General features: G+C 35.9%; 1 protein-coding gene across 5 annotated transcripts in view; it reads left to right on the top strand.

Moving 5' to 3' along the window:
• COL24A1 (collagen type XXIV alpha 1 chain) overlaps positions 1–20,874 on the top strand; it is a 395,660-nt gene that overhangs the window by 196,641 nt on the left and 178,145 nt on the right. For all 5 annotated transcript variants that reach the window (XR_006383188.1, XM_044238615.1, XM_044238616.1 and 2 more), the window contains one exon: positions 18,756–18,809. Coding sequence is in view for 4 of the 5 variants with exons in the window: in XM_044238615.1 (XP_044094550.1) it covers positions 18,756–18,809 (54 nt within the window). In the remaining variant the exon portion in view is untranslated. The remainder of the gene's footprint in view (positions 1–18,755; positions 18,810–20,874) is intronic.

Raw genomic sequence — 20,874 nt, 5'->3', positions numbered from 1 at the left:
AAGAGGGTAGGAAAGACAGAGAGTCAGTTGGTAGCCAGACAGACCCTTTGGACTGTCTTGCAGGAGGGAGGGACACAGCAGGCACAGAGAAGGGAGATGAACAGATCCCTACACCAGGTACCCAAGGCATGAAGGACCTGCAAAGGGAAGACATCCCTTTAACATTTGGATTTGAAAACCAGAGGGAATTGAAGAGGCATAAGATAGCTCTATTTTTAATTTCTTAAGGAAAACCAGAGGGAGGGGCCCCTGGGTGGCTCAGTCATTTAAGCGGCTTTCTTCAGCTCAGATCATGATCCCAAGGTCCTGGGATCAAGCCCTGTATCGGGCTCCCTGCTCAGTGGAGATCCTGCTTCTCCCTCTCCCTCTGCCTGTTGCTCTGCCTACTGTGCTCACTCTCTCTCTGTCAAATAAATAAATAAATCTTTAAAAAAGAAAGAAAGAAAATCAGAGGGATTAACAACCAGTGAGATTTTACACATGGAATGTTAGAAATCAGCAGTCTCCCCTTTGGGGAACACAGCAAACAGCTCATGGAGATACAGCACAGAGTCAGCAGTTTGAACAAAATGCTGGGGTTTAGAGGAAGGAGATTTATTTACTAATCTCAGAGCTTGTGCTATAGAGCAGAGACCTTTGGAAGACTTTCCAAGAACAATACGCTGATAGGTACCATTTCCCGCCCATGCCTCCAAGCCTAGATACAAGGACACCTGCAGGAATCAGCACAGTGAAACACTCTCTAACTAGCTTGTTAACAGCGTGCCCTACCTCCATGTGCTTCTGCTGAAACACCCCTTCCAACCCAATCCAGTCTACAGGAGTATTCCCAGGTGACTACATGTCTCCTCCCACAGTGGACCAGCATGGATCTTGCTGTCAGTGTAAGCCCTGCCCCTGTACTCTTCTGTAGACTTGCCTTTCCTATATGTCCTGGCTGGAGCCCCTCCAAAGGGGTACCACAAGCATGGCAGTATGCAGGCAGCCCCAGTAGGATCCAACACCACTCCAAGGTGACTGATGCCCCAAGGAGAGGGGAAGATAATGATACTTTCCAGTTCAGTTGCAGCCCTAACAGTGGGCTGGAAGCAGACATTTGGTCTGACTGCAGGCCTCAACCACCAAAGAAAACTCTTCAGGGGACAACACAGGGAAATTAACTTTCAGTTCAGTTCTGCTGCATCTCTGACAGACACGTGGTCTGACTCAGTGTAAGCCCAAGGAGGCCCCAGACTGGTGCACTAACAACACAGGGAAAAAGACACTGCCCACAGCAGGCAAAGAAAACCACTGCAGATGACTAGACTGAAGACAAACAGCTCAAACAGTAGGGCACATGCAACACACATAAGAGATACTCGAAGGGTCAAGTTCTGGTGAAAAAGGAACATGGCACAAGACCTCTACTTCATAAGGCCACTACTTTAAGGAACAGAAGATATAACTGACCTACCTACACAGAGAAACAGACCCACAGAGTTAGACAAAATGGGAAGAAATAAGAATATATCCCAAATGAAAGAGAAAGACAAAAATCACAGCAAGAGAGCTTTAAAAAAAAAATGGAGATAAATAATTTACCTGATAGAAAATTTAAAGTATGGTCATAAGGATATTCACTGGACTTGAGAAAAGGTTAGAGGACCTCAGTGAGATCCTCCACAAAGAGATAGGAAATATTTAAAAAAAAAAGAAATTATCAAAGATGAAGGACTCAAAAATTCAAATTAAAGTACGCTATATGGATAAATAGTAGACTAGAGGAAGAAGAAGAAGGGGTCAGCAACCTGGAGAACAGAGTAATGGAAAGCAATCAAACTGAAAAAGAGAGAGGAAAAAATAGTAATAATAAAGACAATTAGACTTAGGAAACTCAGAAACACCATCAAGTGTAATAACATTTGCATTATAGGGATCCCAGAGAGAGAAGGCGGGGGGGGGGGGGAATAGAAAATTTATTTGAAGAAACAATAGCTAAAAACTTCCAAAATCTGGGGAAGGAAACAGCAATCCAGATCCAGAAGGTAGTGAAAGTCCCCAATGAAATCAACCCAAGGAGGTTCACACTAAGACACATCATAATTAGAATGGCAAAAATGGTGATAAAAGGAGAATTTTAAAAGCAGAAAGAGATAAGGAAACAGTTACATACAAGAAAACCCATAAGGCTATCAGCTGACTTCTCAGCAGAAACTTTACAGGCCAGAAGAGAGTGGCATGATATATTCAAGGTACTGAAAGAAAAAAGGCCTGTAACTAAGAATTCTCTGTGCAGGAAGGCTATCATTCAGAATAGGAGCAAAAAAGGGCTTCTCAGAGAAAAAAAAGTTAAAGAAATTCATAACCACTAAACCAGCCCTATAAGAAATATTAAAGGGTACTCTCTGAGTGGAAAGGAAAGACCATCAGTAGGAGTAGCAAAAGTAGGCAGCACAAAAGCAGGAAAATTAAGTGTATTTATAAAAATCAGTCAATGGATTCACAAATTAAGGGATATAATGTATGATACCTTATATTTAAAATGTGTGGTGGGAGTAGTAAAGAATGAGCTATAGACTACTGTGTGCATAGATGTTAAATATAAACCTAATGGTGACTACAAATCACAAACCAATAATAGATATGCCAAAAATAAAGGGGATGGAATACAAATATATCACTAAAGAAAGCCAGCAAACAGTGAGAAAAGAGAGCAAGACAAGAAAGGAATTAAGAACTACAAAAAGACCTATAAAACAAGTAACAAAATGTCAATAAGCACTTACCTGTCAATAATTACTTTGAATATAAATGGACTAAATTCTCCAAACAAAGGACACAATGTGATGGAATGGATAAAAAGCAAGACCCATCTCTGTGCTGCCTACCAGACTCATTTCAAACCTAAAGATACATCCATACTGAAAGTGAAGGAATGGAAAAGGATTTATCATGCAAATGGAAGTATAAAGAACGCCTAGGTGGCAGTTCTTATATTGGACAAAACAGAATGTAGACAGAGACTGTAGCAAGAGACAAACAAGGACACCAAATAACTATAAAGGGAATAAGCCAACAAGAAGATAGAACAACTGTAAATATTTATGCACCCAACATGGGAGCATCCAAACACATAGAGCAGCTAATAAGAAACATAAAGTAAATAATTGATAGTAATGCAATAACAGTAGATAACTTTTACACCCCACTTACATCAGTGGAAAGATCATCCAAACAGAAACTCAATAAGGAAACAGTGGCTTCGAATGACACATTGGACCAGATGGATCTAACAGATGTATTCAGAATATTCCACCTTAAAACAGCAGAATATATATTCTTTTCATGTGCACATGGAACATTTTCCAGAATAGATAATATATTTGGCCACAAAACAAGTCTCAAAAAATTCAGAAATATTGACTCATCGCATGTATTTTTTCTGAAACAATGTTATGAAACTAAAAATTAGCCACAAGAAAAAAGTCTGTAAATAACACAAATACATAGAAGGTAAATAATATGCTATTAAACAATGGGTAAACAACTAATCAAGAGTAAATCAAAAACTGTATGGAGACAAATGAAAATGAAACACAGTGATCTAAAATCTTTGAGATGCAACTAAAGCAATTCTGAGAGGGGAATTTATAACAATGCAGGCCCACCTGAAGGAATAAGAAATATCTCAAACAACCTAACCTTACACATAAAGGAGCTAAAAAAAGAAGAACAATCAAATCCCCAAACCAGTAGAAGGAAGGAAATAATAAAGATTAGAGCAGAAATAAGTGATACACATGTATCAGTGAAAGAACAGAGGCTCCAGAATTGTCCTCAACTCTATGGTCAACTAATTTTCGACAAAGCCGGAAAGAAAATCCAGTGGAAGAAAGACAGTCTCTTCAATAAATTGTGCTGGGAAAACTGGACAGCCACATGCAGAAGAATGAAAATGGACCATTCCCTTACACCATACACAAAGATAAACTCAAAACGGGTGAATGACAGGAATCCAACAAAATCCTAGAGGAGAATATAGGAAGTTACCTTTTCAAATTAGCCACAGCAACTTCTTTCAAGGCAAGTCCTTAAAGGTAAGGGAAACAAAAGTGAAAATGAACTTTTGGGACTTCTTCAAGATAAAAAGCTTTTGCACAGCAAAGGAAACAGTCAACAAAACTAAGAGACAACCCATGGATGGGAGAAGATGTTTGCAAATGAGATTTCAGATAAAGGGTTGGTATCCAAGATCTATAAAGAATTTATCAAACTCAACACTCAGAAAACAGATAATCCAGTCAAGAAGATATGAACAGACACTTTTCCAAAGAAGACATACAAATGGTTAGGAGACAAATGAAAAAATATTCAACATCACTAGCCCTCCGGGAAATACAAATCAAAACCACAATGAGATACCACCTTATACCAGTTAGAATGGCAAAAAGTAACAAGACAGGAAACAACAAATGCTGGCAAGGTTGTGGAGAAAGGGGAATCCTCTTACGCTGTTGGTGGGAATGCAAGCTGGTACAACCACTGTGGAAAATAGCATGGAGGTTCCTGAAGACATTAAAAATAGAGCTACCCTATGACCCAGCATTGCATTTCTAGGTATATACCCCAAAGATACAGATGTAGTGAAAAGAAGGGGCACATGCACCCCAATGTTCATAAAAGCAATGTCCACAATAACCAAATTGTGGAAGAAGCCGAGATATCCTTCAACAGATGAATGGATAAAGATGTGGTTCATATAGGGGTTACAGAAGGGAGAAAGGGTGTGAGGATGGGGTAACCAAGTGATGGATATTAAGGAGGGCACATGTTGTGATGAGTGCTGGGTGTTATATGCAACTAATAAATCATTGAACAGTACATCAAAAACTAATGATGTACTATATATCGGCTAACACATTAAAAAAAAGAGACGGTAAATGGGGGGGGAATAAATGATATAGAAACTAAGAAACAATAGAACAGATCAGTGAAAACAGGAGCTGGTTCTTTGAAAAGATCAACAAAACTGATAAACCTTTAATGAGACTCACAAAAAAGAGAGAGAGGAGTCAAAGAAAATTGGAAATGGAAGAGGAAAAATAACAACATCATAGAAATACAAATAATTATAAGAGAATATTATGTAAAATTATAAGCCAACAAATTGAACAACCTAAAAAAGTGGATAAATTATTAGACACAAATAACCTACCAAAACTGAAGCAAGAAGAAATAATAAATTTGAACGGACAGGTTACCAGCAATGAAATTGAATCGGTAATCAAAACATTCCTAACAAACAAAAGTCTAGGACAAGATGGCTTCTACCAAATGTGAATTTGATAGGTTCACAGGTGAATTCTATCAGATATTTAAAGAAGAGTTAATACTCATTCTTCTCAAATTATTCCAAAAAATAGAAAAGGAAAGCTTCAAAATTCATTCTCTAAGGCCAGCATTACCCTACCAAAAAACAGATAAAGACACTACAAAAAAGAGAAATAAGGCCAATATCTTTGATGAACATAGATGTAAAAATTCTCAACAAAATATTAGCCAATTGAATCCAACAATACATTAAAAAAGTTACCTCAATCAAGTGGGATTTATTCCCAAGATGCAAAGGTTGTTCAAGATTCGCAAATCAATCAGTGTGATACATCACCTTAACAAGAGAAAGGATAAAAAAATCGTCTGATCTTTTCAGTAGATGCAGAACAAACATTTGACAAAGTACAACAATGATTCATGATAGAAACCTTAACAAATTAGTTTTAGAGGGAACATACTTAAACATAATAAACGCCATATATGAAAAACTCACAATGAACCTCATACTCAAAGAGGAAAAGCTGAGAGCTTTTTTCCTAAGGTCAGGAGCAAGACAAGGATGTCCACTCTTACCACTTTTATTCAACATAGTGCTAGAAGTTGTACCCATATCAATTAGACGACAAAAAGAAATAAAAGGCATCCAAATCATCAAGGAAGATGTAAAACTTTCACTGCTTGTAGAAGACATGACAGTATATATTTAGAAAACTCTAAAGATTCCACCAAAAAACTAATAGGACTGATAAATGAATTCAGTAATGTTGAATGATACAAAATCAATGTATAGAACTCTGTTACACTTCAGTACTCTTAATGATGTAGCAGAAAGAGAAATTTTAAAAAATCCCATTTACAAATAGCACCAAAAATAATAAAATCCCTAGGATTACCTGTTAAATTTTTAACCAATGAGGTGAAAAACCTGTATCTAAAAACTATAAAACATTAATAAAAGTAATTGAAGACAACACTTACAAATGGAAAGGTATTCCATGCTGGTGGATTAAAAGAACAAATATTGTTAAAATGTCTATACTGTCCAAAGCAATCTACAGATTTAATGCAATCCTTATCAAAATACTACCAGCATTTTTCACAGAACTAGAACAGATAATCCTAAAATTTCTCAAGAACCACAAAAGACCCTGAATAGTCAAAGCAATCTTGAAAAGAAAAACAAAATTTGAGGTGTCACAATCCCAGATTTCAAGATATACTACAAAGCTGTAGTCATCAAAGCGGTGTGATACTGGCACAAAAACAGATGCATAAATCAATGGAAGAGAATAGAAAACCCAAAAATAAACCCATGATTATATGACCAATAATCTTTGACAAAGGAGGCAAGAATATGTGACAGGTAAAAGACAGTCTCTTCAACAAATGATGTTGAGAAAACTGGACACTTACTTGCAAAAGGATGAAACTGGACCCACATTCTTATACTATACACAAAAATAAAATCAAAGTGGATTAAAGACCTAAATGTGAAAACTGAAACCATTAAAATCCTAAAAGAGAACATAAGCAGTACTTTCTCTGATATTAGCCATCCAGAGATGTATCTCTGAGGCAATGGAAAAGCAGAAATAAACTCTTGAGGCTACCTCAAAATTAAAAGCTTCTGCACAGCAAAGGAAACAATCAACAAATCTAAACAACAACCTATGACTGGGAGAAGATATATCCAAATAATATATCTGGTAAAATGTTAGTATCAAAAAAATGTAAAGAACTTATACAAAGGTCAACACTAAAACAAAAAAAAACAAAAAATCCAACTTAAAAGTGGGCAGAAGTCATGAAGACATTTCTCCAAAAGAAGATATACATGGCCAAGAGACACATGAAAATCTGCTCAACATCACTCTTCAGGGAAATGCAAATCAAAACTATAATGAGATACCACCTCACCTGTCAGAATGGCTAAAATAAAAAAATACAAGAAACAACAGGTGTTGGCAAGGATGGGAGAAAAAAGAACCTCATGCATTTTTGGTGGAAATGGAGTCTGGTACAGCCACTGTGGAAAACAGTATGGATATTCCTCCAAAATTAGAAATAGAATTACCATGCTATCAAGTAATTGTACTACTAGGTATTTATCCAAAGGATACAAAAACACTAATTCAAAAAGATATATGCACCCTACATTTATTGAAGCATTATCTACAATAGCCAAATTATGGAAGCCTCTCACATGTCTATGGATAGATGAGTGGATAAAGAAATGGTATATACATAATGGAATATTATTCAGCCATAAAAAGAATGAAATCGTCTCATCTACAATAACATGGTTGGATCCAGAAGGTATAATGCTAAGTGAAATAGGTCAGAGAAGGACAAATACTATTAAGATTTCAGTCATATGTGGAATTTAAGAAACAAAACAAAGAAAAAAGGCAAAGTAAAAAAACAGAATTTTAGCTATAGGGAACAAACAGATGTTTATCAGAGAGGAAATGGGTGAGGGTGTGGGTGAAGTAAGTGAAGGGGATTAAGAGTACTCTTGTGATGAGCACTGAGTAAAGTATGGAATTGTTGAATCACTCTATTATATACCTGAAACTAATGTAACACTGTAGGTTAACTATACCGGAATTTAAAAAAAAAGAATCTAGCATCCAATTTATGCTATGCATCATTCTATAGATATTTTATGAGCACCTGCTCTGTGCCAAGTAAGGTGCTAGGTGATGAGATTAGCTGAGATGAACATCAAGACGAGCAGAACACAGGCCACTCTCGAAGAGTTTATAAGTTAGAAGCTTTTTTTAAAAACTAATAAACAATGAGTTTAAAGAAAATAATAAAGGAAGATCTAAAAGAGATCACAAAGCCTGCCTCCTGTAGAGGTTTATCAGTAAATTGTTAACATAGTGGTAATGAAGATCCCAGATGGCAGATGCACCTTCCTCATTCCGAAATAAAAGTATTCCAATTAAAGAAAATTACATCTCTTTGCCACCTGTTCAAAAGATTTTAAGCATCTCTAAATACCTGGCTGCTTTTCATCTTCCTGTGGTTAAATTATCGAATTTTAGTACTGGAAACTTTGAGAGAGATTATAGAATTTCAATACTGTGATGTATGAGAAAGATGATCTGGTCCATCCTTTTTGTTTTGTAGAATTAGAAGGATGAGACCCAAACTGGTTCCATGACTTGTTTCATGAATGAAGATCTAAACTAGAACTCAGCTCTTTAGTAATCTACCAATACAACACTTTTATTTTCTTAATTTTTAGGTACAGAGATTTTGATGGAAGAGGGGTTTGATGGGAGTCCTCAGACAGCAGATTTTCTGACTAGTAGCTTTGTTTTCAGATAGAATACATACATACACACACACACACAGCCACTCAAACACAAACTCAAGACATACAAGATCTGCATGAAAGAATGCAGAACTAATTTAATGCTTTGTATGTGGAAAAAATATAATTATAAGCACAAATTCTTTTCTATGAATGAGTCTGCTAATTTATTAGAACTTGAAGAAGAGCTTACAGTTCAAATGTTTTGCAACACAAGTGTCACAGCAGGAGAATTACTTCTCATAAGAAATTTTTATTTTTTTATTTTTTTAATCAATAATTTAAGAAGTTCAACCAAGATTAGGGTAGCCCTGTGTTGATACTCACTTTATCACCTTTGATTTATTGTCATGAGACTCATTCAGAAGAGCAGAATAATGTGAACAGCAGATGCCAGGCAGTGTACTGCAGTGAGGACAGCACCAGCTGCCTTTCTATTCTCAAGCTTCTCATAACAAAAGTGTGAGTAAAAGCATCTGTTGAGTAGACATTCCAGGCATATTCTTTTAATTATTGCCAGACCTTCCTAAGGCAAAACTTCATTCTTAACTCTTATTTCATGACTACATGTATGATCCAAAGAAGTAAGAGTCTAGTAGTTGTCAGGGAAATGTCAGAAACTGAAATGCTTGTTTGGATACTGAGCAGACCATGGAGTTATATATCTCAGAAAACCTGTATATCCAAATGCCAACAGTCTGAAATGGAGCAACTTTTGCCACAATAAACTGTTGTCCAATCAGGAGCTTCTAAAATAATGAAATGCTTGTCTGTATTTTAAATTTAACTCACAGTATAAACTTTCTGCATTATTTAATGATATCTGGCATGTATTATATTCTCAAATGTTTGTTGATGAAATGAGTGAATTAATTAATTTGGGGGCATGTCTCTACTTCTTAAAGTATTAACGAATGCAGGTTTTCTAAATAATTGGCTTTCCTTTAGTATGTTAGTATGCTTATAGATAGCTAGCTTATCTTCAGTTTTCAGAAACTCTAATAAGGCTAATTAGGCACATTCTTGCTTTCAAAGACAGTAGAGAACACAGATGAGTAATCACTGTTTTTGTTTACTTACACATTATTCCAGAAAAAAAAATCAAGGGAGTTTTTATCTGTATTTAGTAACAGGTATGATTTATCATAATCACTATGCTACATGGCTTCCTCATTTGGTTTATTTAAATTCTTGGGCATCCGGTATTGGTATAGTGTTAGTGTTTGTATACAATATAAGTGTACCTTACTTGAAAGAGAACTAGGTTTAAAGGATTTTTTGTAAAGTAAGTCAAACATTCTGGAAAACAAATTATAATAAGCTATATCTTTTTTGCTGCCAAAGTGTCTTTAGTTTTTGGTGAGCTTGAAAATTTCATCCTTGATATATCAAGAAAAGATTTATCACTTAGTACAAAGGGTGAAGAATGGAATTTCACTCCAATTGCTATCAGAGAGTCTCCCTTGAGTTGCATTTGGGATCCATTCCAAATGCTATTTTCTACACTTTGGACATGCAAGCCAATCCCCCAGAAACCATATATATGTAAGGAACAATTTCCTCCCTTTTAGTAAAAAGGATAAAGCATTCAGTTCATCCTAACAATGATAATAGTCATTAACCAGGCATTAAAAGTAGGTTGACAATGTATAGCTTAGTAGCTACACTAAGTATGACAGTTATAGCTTGTCAAAAGGGAATATATGAAAAAGGAATCTCCCTTTACTAATTCAGACTACTCTTAGTGATAATCCTGACTTTTCACAAATGAGGATCATTTTTATAGACCAACAAGTTGCAGTCCTGCTTTTCTGTATTTTGTGTACTCTCAGTATCTATGTATGGACTCACTGATACTTTGTCATAATTCCAAGGCCCTCTGTAGATTGAGACCCCCATTTAGGGAGGAACTGTGACCACAAGTGGGATATTCCAGAAGTAGACTGATTGAGATAGCGTTTTGCTGCAGGATATTTATTAGAAAGTAACACCTGAGGAAAGAGGAAGAGGAAATAGGGTTAAATAGATGGAGAAGTCAAATTGATACAGGCCCTACTTAAATCTCAACCATCTGTACAGGAAGCTCTGAATCCTTTATAAACTCACCATGCTGGGCTGAGTGGCTGGGCTTTTTATACTCCAACTCAAGCACTCATAGTATATGGGTCACCCTGGGGTGTGCTTGGTCAGGAATGCCCTCTGAAGGTGAAGACATGAAGCTGACAACAGCTTAGGCAACATATTCTTCCTTGGTGATGTATCTTGGTGGCCCATATTGATGTTCACAACCATTTACTCCTTGTGTTACTTGGGTTGACTTCATATCTTTTCAAGGGATTGCTCTAGGTTTCTGATAGATTCTCCTCCTGAGAGAAAAATTAGAAAGGGACTTAGTAGTACAAAGTATAGCCCCTAACAATGAAGCTAGCTTTAGGACCACAAATGATATCAATCTTCTGCCTCTAATGATCGGGGTGAATGAACTATGCCACAATAGTGACTCTTCCTTGATTTCTGGTTCCCAGATACAGAGAACTTGAAGTATTCAAAGGGCAACCATAGGTTATACATCAATGGTGGAACTCTTACTGTATCACCTAATGAAAATACATTCTCTTTGGGGACCAAGACCTCTATTCTGGCAAAGCTTACATTTTGTGGGAATGGAAAGCACAGGGTCCTCCACAGAGTTGTTGGGAGTGGTAGTAAGTAGTATTAGTTCTGCTTCCTCCCCTTGGTTCCAAGACCAATGACTATTTCCTGTTGGAGATCTAGTACCATATAATGGTCTTTGATTTGGTGTGTATACTTTTTTTATCCTATAGGGTAGTGCTTTATCCTTAAACAGTATCACCTCCCGGTGGTACCTGGGTGGCTCAGTTGGTTAAGCAACTGCCTTTGGCTCAGGTCATGATCTCGGGTCCTGGGATCCAGCCCTGCATTGGGAATCCCTGCTCAGCAGGGAGCCTGCTTCTCCTCCTCCCTCTGCTGCTCCTCCTACTGTGCATTCTCTCTCTTAAATGAATAAATAAATTTGTAAAAAAAAATGTTATATCATATGATATAACTACTAAATCCCATGAACATAGGCCCACTGTCACAACTTATTTGCTGTAAAATGGGTACCATGGTCCGACACAATGTTTTTGGGATCTTGTAAGATAGATTAGGCACTTTGTAAACTATCAGATACTGCTGCTAGTTGAGGGCTGAGGATAAGAAAGAAACGCATTTCCAGAGTGTGTTATTTCTGTTACAATAATTCTTTGGCCTTTCCAGTGTGAATTTGCCCCCAAGGGGTTGGTTGTTCTCCTCAAAGAATGGCATCATATCATGGGAACAGTATTGTTCTCTGTTGTTTGCAGTGTGAATATTCAGTAGCAGCAGTAATTAATTCAGGCTTGTTAATAGGAACCCATGATGTCAGACCCATACACACCTTCATCCCTCCCACCATGCTCATTTCATTCATACTCCCAGTATCCAACACTGAGATGACTAATGACCAAGACTTGCTGATGTCAACTTTCTGAATTATTCTGTATCCTTCCAGGCACTCTTCCAGGTTTGACCTTCTCTGTTAGGTATTAACATTTGATGCAAAATTTTTGCACTTTGTGTCTAAGGTACCTATGTGTGCTAGGTGCCTCATTTGAAGCCTTGTTCCCAATCTTACAGTCTTCTTCCTTTCAGGTGAATAAACAACCAGCTGGGTCACTCACAGATATCTGCTGGTCTGTGCATATTCTAACTTGAAGCCACTTCTCCTTCCCAGAAAGTAGACAGTCTGGTGCATTGTCAGAAATTCTGCTCATTAGAAATGTTTCCTATCCACTGCCTTTTAAGACACTCCTGAATAAACTTACAGTACAGCTTCCATCCATTTTCAGTTTTCAACTACATAGTAAGTGTCTTAATTCAGGCTGCTATCACTACAGTTTGGGTGGCTTAAACAACAAACATGTTATTGATAGTGGTTGATAAGCGCCCACTTCCTGATATGCTGATGGCCATCTTTTCACTGTATCCACATATGGTAGATAGAGAAAGGACTAGCTCTCTTCCTCTTCTTATAGGGACATTAATCCCATCATGGAATTAATCACCTTATCTCCATTCTCATCACCTAATTACCTCCCCAAAGCCCTACCTCCAAAGACCATTCCATTGGATATTTAAGGTAGAAATTTTGAGAGGACACAAATAGTAAGTACATAGTACTAAGCCTACCAATCCATAAACCAAGTTTGGACATCTGTTCTCAAGCAGCTGGTCATGACATCTCCCAGACAGCCAGAGGTATCTGCTGAAAAAAGAGGTCCTGGTTGGGGGTCTATTCTACTTGTTCATTCAGTTTGCTTATACCTCTGTCCTGTTCATGTTCCATGCCAGATTGCACTGGAACTTCTCACCTTGTGTCTGACACAACTCAGCTGATGATGCATGGTCATCTGGTGTCCATGATTAAGTGCTCAGTTTAGAGCCTAGAAGCACACTAGAATTTGATTTTCAAAACACATATAATTCTCTTCTGCAAATGGCATGGCCTTGCTACAAAATCTAAGGAGACTTTTGCATCCTTCCTATCAAGGCTTGCTGTTAGCTCTACATATCTTCCTTTCCCACCTGTGATGTTTCTAAAAACTATAGGGTCTGCCTGGTCATATGGACCACATGGCAAAGCTACTTATCTCACAGCTTAAATCCACTGAAAGAGCTTGCACAATCTCTTGAGGTCCTTGACAGGATTTTAAGTCCTATATCTTTGATATGTGCTCCCAAATTAATAAACTCTCATATCTAATTTATATTATATTTATGTTTTTTAGATTATGTTATGTCTCCCTTGATTAAGTACCTCTCAAATCAGGTTCCCACTGCCCCAGTTCCTACCAGTATATATTGGCTAGATCTTTCATTCCTTTGGGATATAGTCTCTTCCTCCTGTATCAGACATATCAAGCTCCCAGATGGGTTATGCTGTAACTTAACCCTATTTCTTGACATAATGGCCAATAGAGGGTGTGTGGAAAAATCCTAATTGGGGCACATGTTTTCTTAGAGGGGAAAGTGCTAGCTAGCATTAATGAGAGGTAGACCACATTTGTAAGCTTATAGAGTCTGGTGCTTCAAAATCTTAGGGACCTCTATCCAGGTATCCTCATGACAAGTGTCAGGGTCCCATTTTTTTCCCCAAAGAAGGCCCTGGCCTTGTTCTAACAGAGTTGTCTTGGTTAGACATTTAACCTCTCCTGGAGTTTGATCACTCTGTTAAATCCTGGGCTTTAGTTTCTCCATCCTCCCACTGGAGGAAATGAGAGCCAAACAATCATTTAGGGGAGATCTGGAGCATATATAGCCCAACAGAGTAATCCTGTATTGGGCAAAAATGGGCATGCTTTTATACTTTCACTTTAGTTAGTCTTTGGATCTAGGCCTCTTTGGTTATGCATCTCTGCTGGTGATGTGGGCAGCTGATCTGTTTCCACAGCTACTGCTCCATCTAATTTGTTCAACATTCATTCATTCAACATGTATTTGTAATTATGTTCTGTATTCCAAGAAGTATGCCAGGTATAAGGGATATAGTATCAGAGAAGACATTATCCTTGCTTTATAAAACATGCAGACTAATGAAATTGAGGTTACATCTTCCTGAATGGTAAAGGAGGAGGCACAATGAGCTGAAGTTGCTTAGTCCACATCACACTATCACATATATCCTTAGCTTATAGGTTTCATTTGAAAATTGGGGTGATATGATATAATGGTTAACCTTTTAGGAGCAATGATGCATTTTGAAATAAACAAAAGGCCCATTAGTGTTTGTCAAGTCATAAAATTACCCCTAAATGAAAAAGTCTAAAAAAAAACATTATGGACAAAAATAAATGGACAATATCCTCCTTTAGATTTTTTTTTTAAGATTTTATATATTTATTTGAGAGAGAGAGAGAGAGAGCATGTTCAAGAATGGGGAGGAACAGAAGGAGAGGGACAACCAGACAATGCACTGAATATAAGGCCAATGCAGAGCTAAATCTCACAACCCTGAGATCATGACCTGAGCTGACGTCAAGAGTCAGATGCTTAACTGACTGAGCCACCCAGCTACCCTGACAATATCCTCCTTTTGACAGTACACTTTCTTTAAATAGTCAGTTCTGTAAGTTTTCTTTTTTTCATCCTGCTTGCTAAATGTTGTTGTTCTTGGTCCTTCCTTTTCTCAGCCCACATACTCTCTTTGGTGATGCATCTACTCAGTTACTCTTTTTGTTGATAGTTCACAGTTATCTTTCATTAGCTCTGGACCTATGTACTCAATTGTGTTGCAGATATTCCTACCAGAATGTCCACTATATATCTCATATCCGTCTTATCTAAAAACACATTCCTCTTTCTTACACAGATAGATTACCTGCACTGTATCTCCACTTTTCTGCATCTTCCCGGTATCTGTCTAGACTGACAAGAAGTCTGTATTTTCATTATCTTCAACAAATGTATGAATGTATGAGATCTTAAGGAGGAGAAGTAAATAATAGAATGGAAATACATTTTCTGATGTAGTGCTTAAAGTTGTCACTTTCTTATCATGGCCAGTCTTCTGTTTAACACTAATAAGTGCAAACATTGAAATTAATATTTCTAAGATAAAACTGAGCTACATCCCAGAATTAGCCTTCTAATACCCCATTTTCAAGTGAGTTTAAAGAGATGTGGGCTCTGAATTATTTTATTTTACTTTATTTTATCTTAAACCTGCAGTTGTTTTTGTACTGCAAAGAAAATTAGAAACAATATAGACAAGTTCTAAACCACAGTTAAGGCAGAATTGTCAAGTCTATGAACTTTACGTAAAAGTTTTTTTAAACATTTTAGTTTCAACTAGGAAACATTCTAATTTTATATTAGTCTTTAGTGAATAAGGAGGATGTGGTTACTTAAAAAAATAGAACTAGTGTATTTTAGAGTTTTACTGACTTTTAGAAAAAAATAATACTTCTTTTCAGTTCTAACAAGTGATTTATTATATGCAAGGCTTTTTGGCCTTCTGAATTTCTGCTTTAGCTAACAAAATCTATAAATAGTCTATTACATATCCTATTTTATAAAAAATGAAATATTTTCAATTATTGTAGAGTTGTCTAGCTCTTAACACAGTGTGTTTTGGCTCTAGGCTTTGTCATTTTCCTTAATGTGTGTTAGATGTAGAATCAGGGTTTTGAAACTTTTTAAATGAGAATTCTTGGTGAAAAAAGTATAAATTTCTGATAGTTCTTATAAATGAAGGCTGTAGCTTCAGTGACTGCTTTGTAGTTCTCTTAAATACCCAAGAGAAATGGTTTGGGCTCTGTGGGCTCTACAGACTCTCTCACAACTACTAAGCTCTGCCTTTGTAGGGCAAAAGCAGCCATAGAGAATTAGTAAACAAGTAGACATTGCTGTATCTCAGTGAAACTTAGCAAAAGAGGTAGCCAGCCTTTGGGGTCACAGTTTGCTGACTTAACTTTATCTGATATTCTATAGTACTTTATCTTCATGTATTACTTTTGCTGTCTTCTTAGTATTTTAGTTACTAGTTATTTCTAAGTTGACTAGTATAGTGTTTTATACCTGGTAGATAATAACTAATGAAATAATTATGAATGAAATTTTATATATTTCGCCTTTGGGAAAATGTACATCATTCCTACAACACTAATTTAGAAATCTCTCTGTTTTCTGTGTAACTTGAAAACAGATAGAAGAAACTAAAGAAAACTGTTGGGAGGAATCAGAGTCTTAATACATTATTTTTGCTCTCTTAATATAAGTTTCATTAACGATTCCCTGTGGACAAAGATATAAGCCTGTGAACTGCCCATTTTCCAGTGAGAACTTATTTCTTCCAAATTTGGTAGACTGCACCTCCTAATAGTTGACATCAGTACTGACAAACTCAAGTGCCCTGTTGGAAGCTGGTAGTATATAGTAATAAGAGATAAGAGCAATTGGTATGGACTGTGGTGAAGAAAGAATGCATCTAAGTAGTAACTGTTGCTTAGATCCATCCAGATTTGCCTTTGAAAATGCTTGTCTATGCGTGCTAGATCATCTAAAACTAGGAATCTTTATAATCTTCATATATAAAATCTCTGGATTTTTAAATCTTAGTACCTAATTCAGTTTCCATTAATTAGTAAGCAAGTGCTATGGTCTAATTGATCTGGTACACATAGTCAATACTGGTATAAGTCAAGTGGGCCTACTCCATTCACTCATCTAGATTATTTGTGTTAGGAAAAGGGTTTTTCCCCTGAATCAATATTAGTCTGTGTTCAGTTTCTGATATTTTGTTTACTGTTTCACAAATATTTATATTTCATTGTTCTTCTCAGATTTGATTAACTGACCATTGATCATTGTCTCAGAGTGAAAGTGTTAATGCTCTTAAAATCAGTAATCATAGAAATATATTAGATCACTTCTAATGGATATAACCATTAACATTAGAATAGTTTTTGAGAATATAGATTTGTGCTGTCCAATAGAGATACAAGGCCAGTCACAAATGTCATTTAACATTTTTCAACAGCCATATTTACAAAGGTAAAAAGATGCAGATGAAACTGATTTTACTAACATTTTATTTAAACCAAGCAATATTACCAAAACATTCATTTAAAAATGTAATCAATTTAAACAGTGATTTTATTTTTTCATTCTTTTTGTAGTAAGTCTTCAAAATCTGATGTCTTTTACGTTTACTGCACATGTCAGTTTTGATCTGTTACATTTTAAGTGCCCAATAGCCACTTAAATTCAACCACACTACTTAAACGCATCCACCTCAGCAAGCTATTTAACTCACCTGCCTTGTCTGTAAGTGCAGCAGGATAATACTACCAAATATGGCTCTTGTGAGGATTAAATAAGACACACAGGAAGTGGTTACCATATATCGGTGTATCCATGATGAGTATATAAATAGGTAGGTAGGTAGGGGAGTGAGGGAGAGATTGATATGTAGATAAAATCATACCACATGCTTTAACTTCAGTTAGCTTCAACATAGCAAATCTTTTTTTTTTCATGATTTAGGTGCCTTCTATAAGCTAATTTATACTATCATACAATAATTTAAACAAAGTATAGCTATTGAAAAAGAAAATGCTTCATACATCTTTAAATAATAGTAGAAAAGGGCTTCATAACTGAAGACAGGAAAAAGATTATGTTGTTGTTATACAGCTAGGTCTATGTTATTTTGTTTGCTATATTGTTTGAAGTAGAATCCATAAAGACAAGGTAGATGAACACTGAGCCTTGTTCACTTTGAAACAGTGTTACTGACTGTATTCTTTCATTCCTTTCAATGCACTAAATTCATCCTTTACTCAAGCTGTTTACTCATCTAAAACACTCTTTCTCCTTTCTTCTCTTGGCCAACTGGCCTCTTCTTACTCTTCAGCTTTCAGATTAGATGTCAGACCTGAACTTTACCCTCTCTTCTCTTTCAGTTTCTACCTCGTTATCACAGTTGTTTCCTTTATAAGCCAGTGTGATGATTTGTAATTATTACTTTTTAATTTAGTTGGTTTTAGTCTTTGTATCAGACTTTTTGCCTCATGAGAGCCTGGGTCTGCTTTACTTGCTGATGAAATCTCAGTAAAGCAATGTAGTACCAGCACAGAGCAGGCACCAAATATTTCTTGAATGACAATGGATTAATGAATGGATGTGTGCTAATATTGGGAATTTTCAAAGAAGTCACAGAAATGACTTTGTGAACTGATATATCCACATCAAGAAGCTATGAAAACTACAGTTCTTTATAACATCCCCTGGATTACAAATTCCACAAGGTCAAGGACTGTGTTTGGATATGAAACTAAGTGCCTTCCAGCTCAGGGCCTGCCACATATTAGACATTCATATATATTTGTTGAGTGAATGAATAGATTACTTTTTGATGTGAAGTCATAGGCTGGACATCTATACTAGGAAGAATTTTACTCTAAGATGAAATTTAGGATGAGCTAAAAAGAAACATGGGTTAAGGTGACTTAAAACCAAAATGCTGTAATAGCAATGCAGTAAAAATGTGTTCTTTCTGGTTTTTTTTTTTTCCTAAAAGGGACCTATTGGTTTACCTGGAGAAGTTGGGACTACTGGAGGCATTGGTGAAAAGGTAATGCCTTTCATTGTTTTTCTAATGATAAGAATTCTAGGCTAAACTCAAACAGGAGACATTCATATGGTATTTTATGTTGATTAGAAATCACTCATAACTTAAAATATACCATCTGTCTTGAATATCTTAAATATATTGAAGTATAGTTTATGGGATATATGTTTCTAATTTTTAAAGGGCAGACTACTCTTTGGGTTGTGATGATGTGGTCTGAAGAGAAAAGATGAAACTGATGGTCTAGATTTATGACTAGATCATATTTAAATCAACTTTATCAGAGCAAGCTCCCTAAAGGAAGCAGTTTTGAAAGGAATTCAATTATCACTACTTGATCCAAGTCTCAGTCATAATCTCTTGCTTTTCACTTGGAATCCAGTGTGCAATTATTCGTGCATATTCCCGGCTATTGTAATGGAAATTATAATTTGCTTAAAGATGACCTAGAAATCATTACCTTGGGAGTGATTGTCCATGTTGAGTTTCAAATTTAGGAAAGTCTTTTTAAAAAATAAAAAGTAATTCTTTACTTGAAACCAAGGGCATTTTAAATTTTTTTTAATGGACTCTTATAATGGACTAGTAGGTTATAAACCAAAACTTTGGGTCTTTGACTAAAACCTGTTGTGCTTGATATAAATTATAAGCATGATAGTCTTGTGCAATTACTACATAAGGCTACTCTGTGAGTAAGTAGAGGCAGGACTAGGAGTAAATTAGAAAATATTCCAGTTATTGCTATCTGAAATGTTTAGTTTAAATCAAAGTCTACATGTCTAAAATTTATCACTTTTTCCCCAGGTTTAAACTGATCTCTTCCCAATAATCTCATGTCCATTAGTGTACTTTATACCTATTTCAGTTCTTCCAGTCTTCTGGAATAAATAGAGTGAAACCCATATTTGCTTTCCTTTTTCCTCCATTCTCTATGCCTAACCTTTTAGCAGGGCTTGGAGTTTTTTTCTATGTAATTTATCTTTTCTAATAGTCAATCTAAAGCCCACCCTGCCCCCAACATACTCTTATCAGTTTATGTTAAATTTATCCTGTCATATTTCTATCCTCTCATCCATCCTACATACTACAAGCAGAGGACTAATTTTGATGGGTCATCTGAAACATTTTGAAAAGCCATCATTGGCTCCCTACTGTTGACTAGTTACTTTGGGTCCTCTACTTTGCTGTCAAAGTACTACATAATTTTGGCTTAATCAGTTCATCGAACACATTTTCTAATAGTCTCCAATATAAACCTTTCTCTCTCCCCTCTCATATATTACATACTTGTTCTTATTCCTGTTCTTACTGTTTTGTTTTTTTAGCTTGAGTATTCTCTCTGTTTCCCTCTGTTTATTCAAAGCCAGACTATAGGACTCAAAGTCTCATCTCCTCCATAAAGTCTTCTCAGATTCCTCTGATCCTTCCTGATTTCTTTCCTTCCTGGGCTTAGAATAAGCACCACACAGTTTACAATTTAATTGTCCTCTAATTGATTGACCTTTTTTAACGTCATGTCTTCAAATACTTGAGAGTAGACTCTAAGCCAAATTTCTGTTATAGCTCTCCAACTCTCAGTACATTGAAAGTGCTTAATATGTACTTATTGATTTTTTATTAACAATTTAACAAGTATAAAATGAGCTCATTTTAAAAACTTAGATTTGTAATTTTTTCTATTCTGACTTTTTTTTTTCTGTGCAAGGTCGAATGCTCTATACTAATCTTAGGAATTTTAATGTGAATCAGTTTAATTCTTTTAAGGTACTATGGCATATTTGATTATCATAATTATACTTGTGGTAGACAGATTACAGAAATAAAATTTTGTTCAATGATTATAGGAATTAGTTAATTCTTAAAATATGTTTTGATACTTTTACTATCATCCTATTTTATATGCCTCAAAATGACAAGCATTTCTACTTATAAAAATATTTTTAGTATTTTATCTCTTGAAATATATTTTGAGGATTTTTATTATATTAGAAGTATAGCAACTTTAAGGTAAAAATATACAACTTGTAAATTAAAAAGTATTGGCAGTTCGGATGAGATGTGCATGTAA

The sequence above is a fragment of the Neovison vison genome, chromosome 2, assembly GCF_020171115.1.
Source record: "Neovison vison isolate M4711 chromosome 2, ASM_NN_V1, whole genome shotgun sequence".
Classification (NCBI taxonomy): domain Eukaryota; kingdom Metazoa; phylum Chordata; class Mammalia; order Carnivora; family Mustelidae; genus Neogale; species Neogale vison.
The sequence above is the reverse complement of the archived record's forward strand: the minus strand, read 5'-3'. Positions and strand labels throughout refer to the sequence as shown.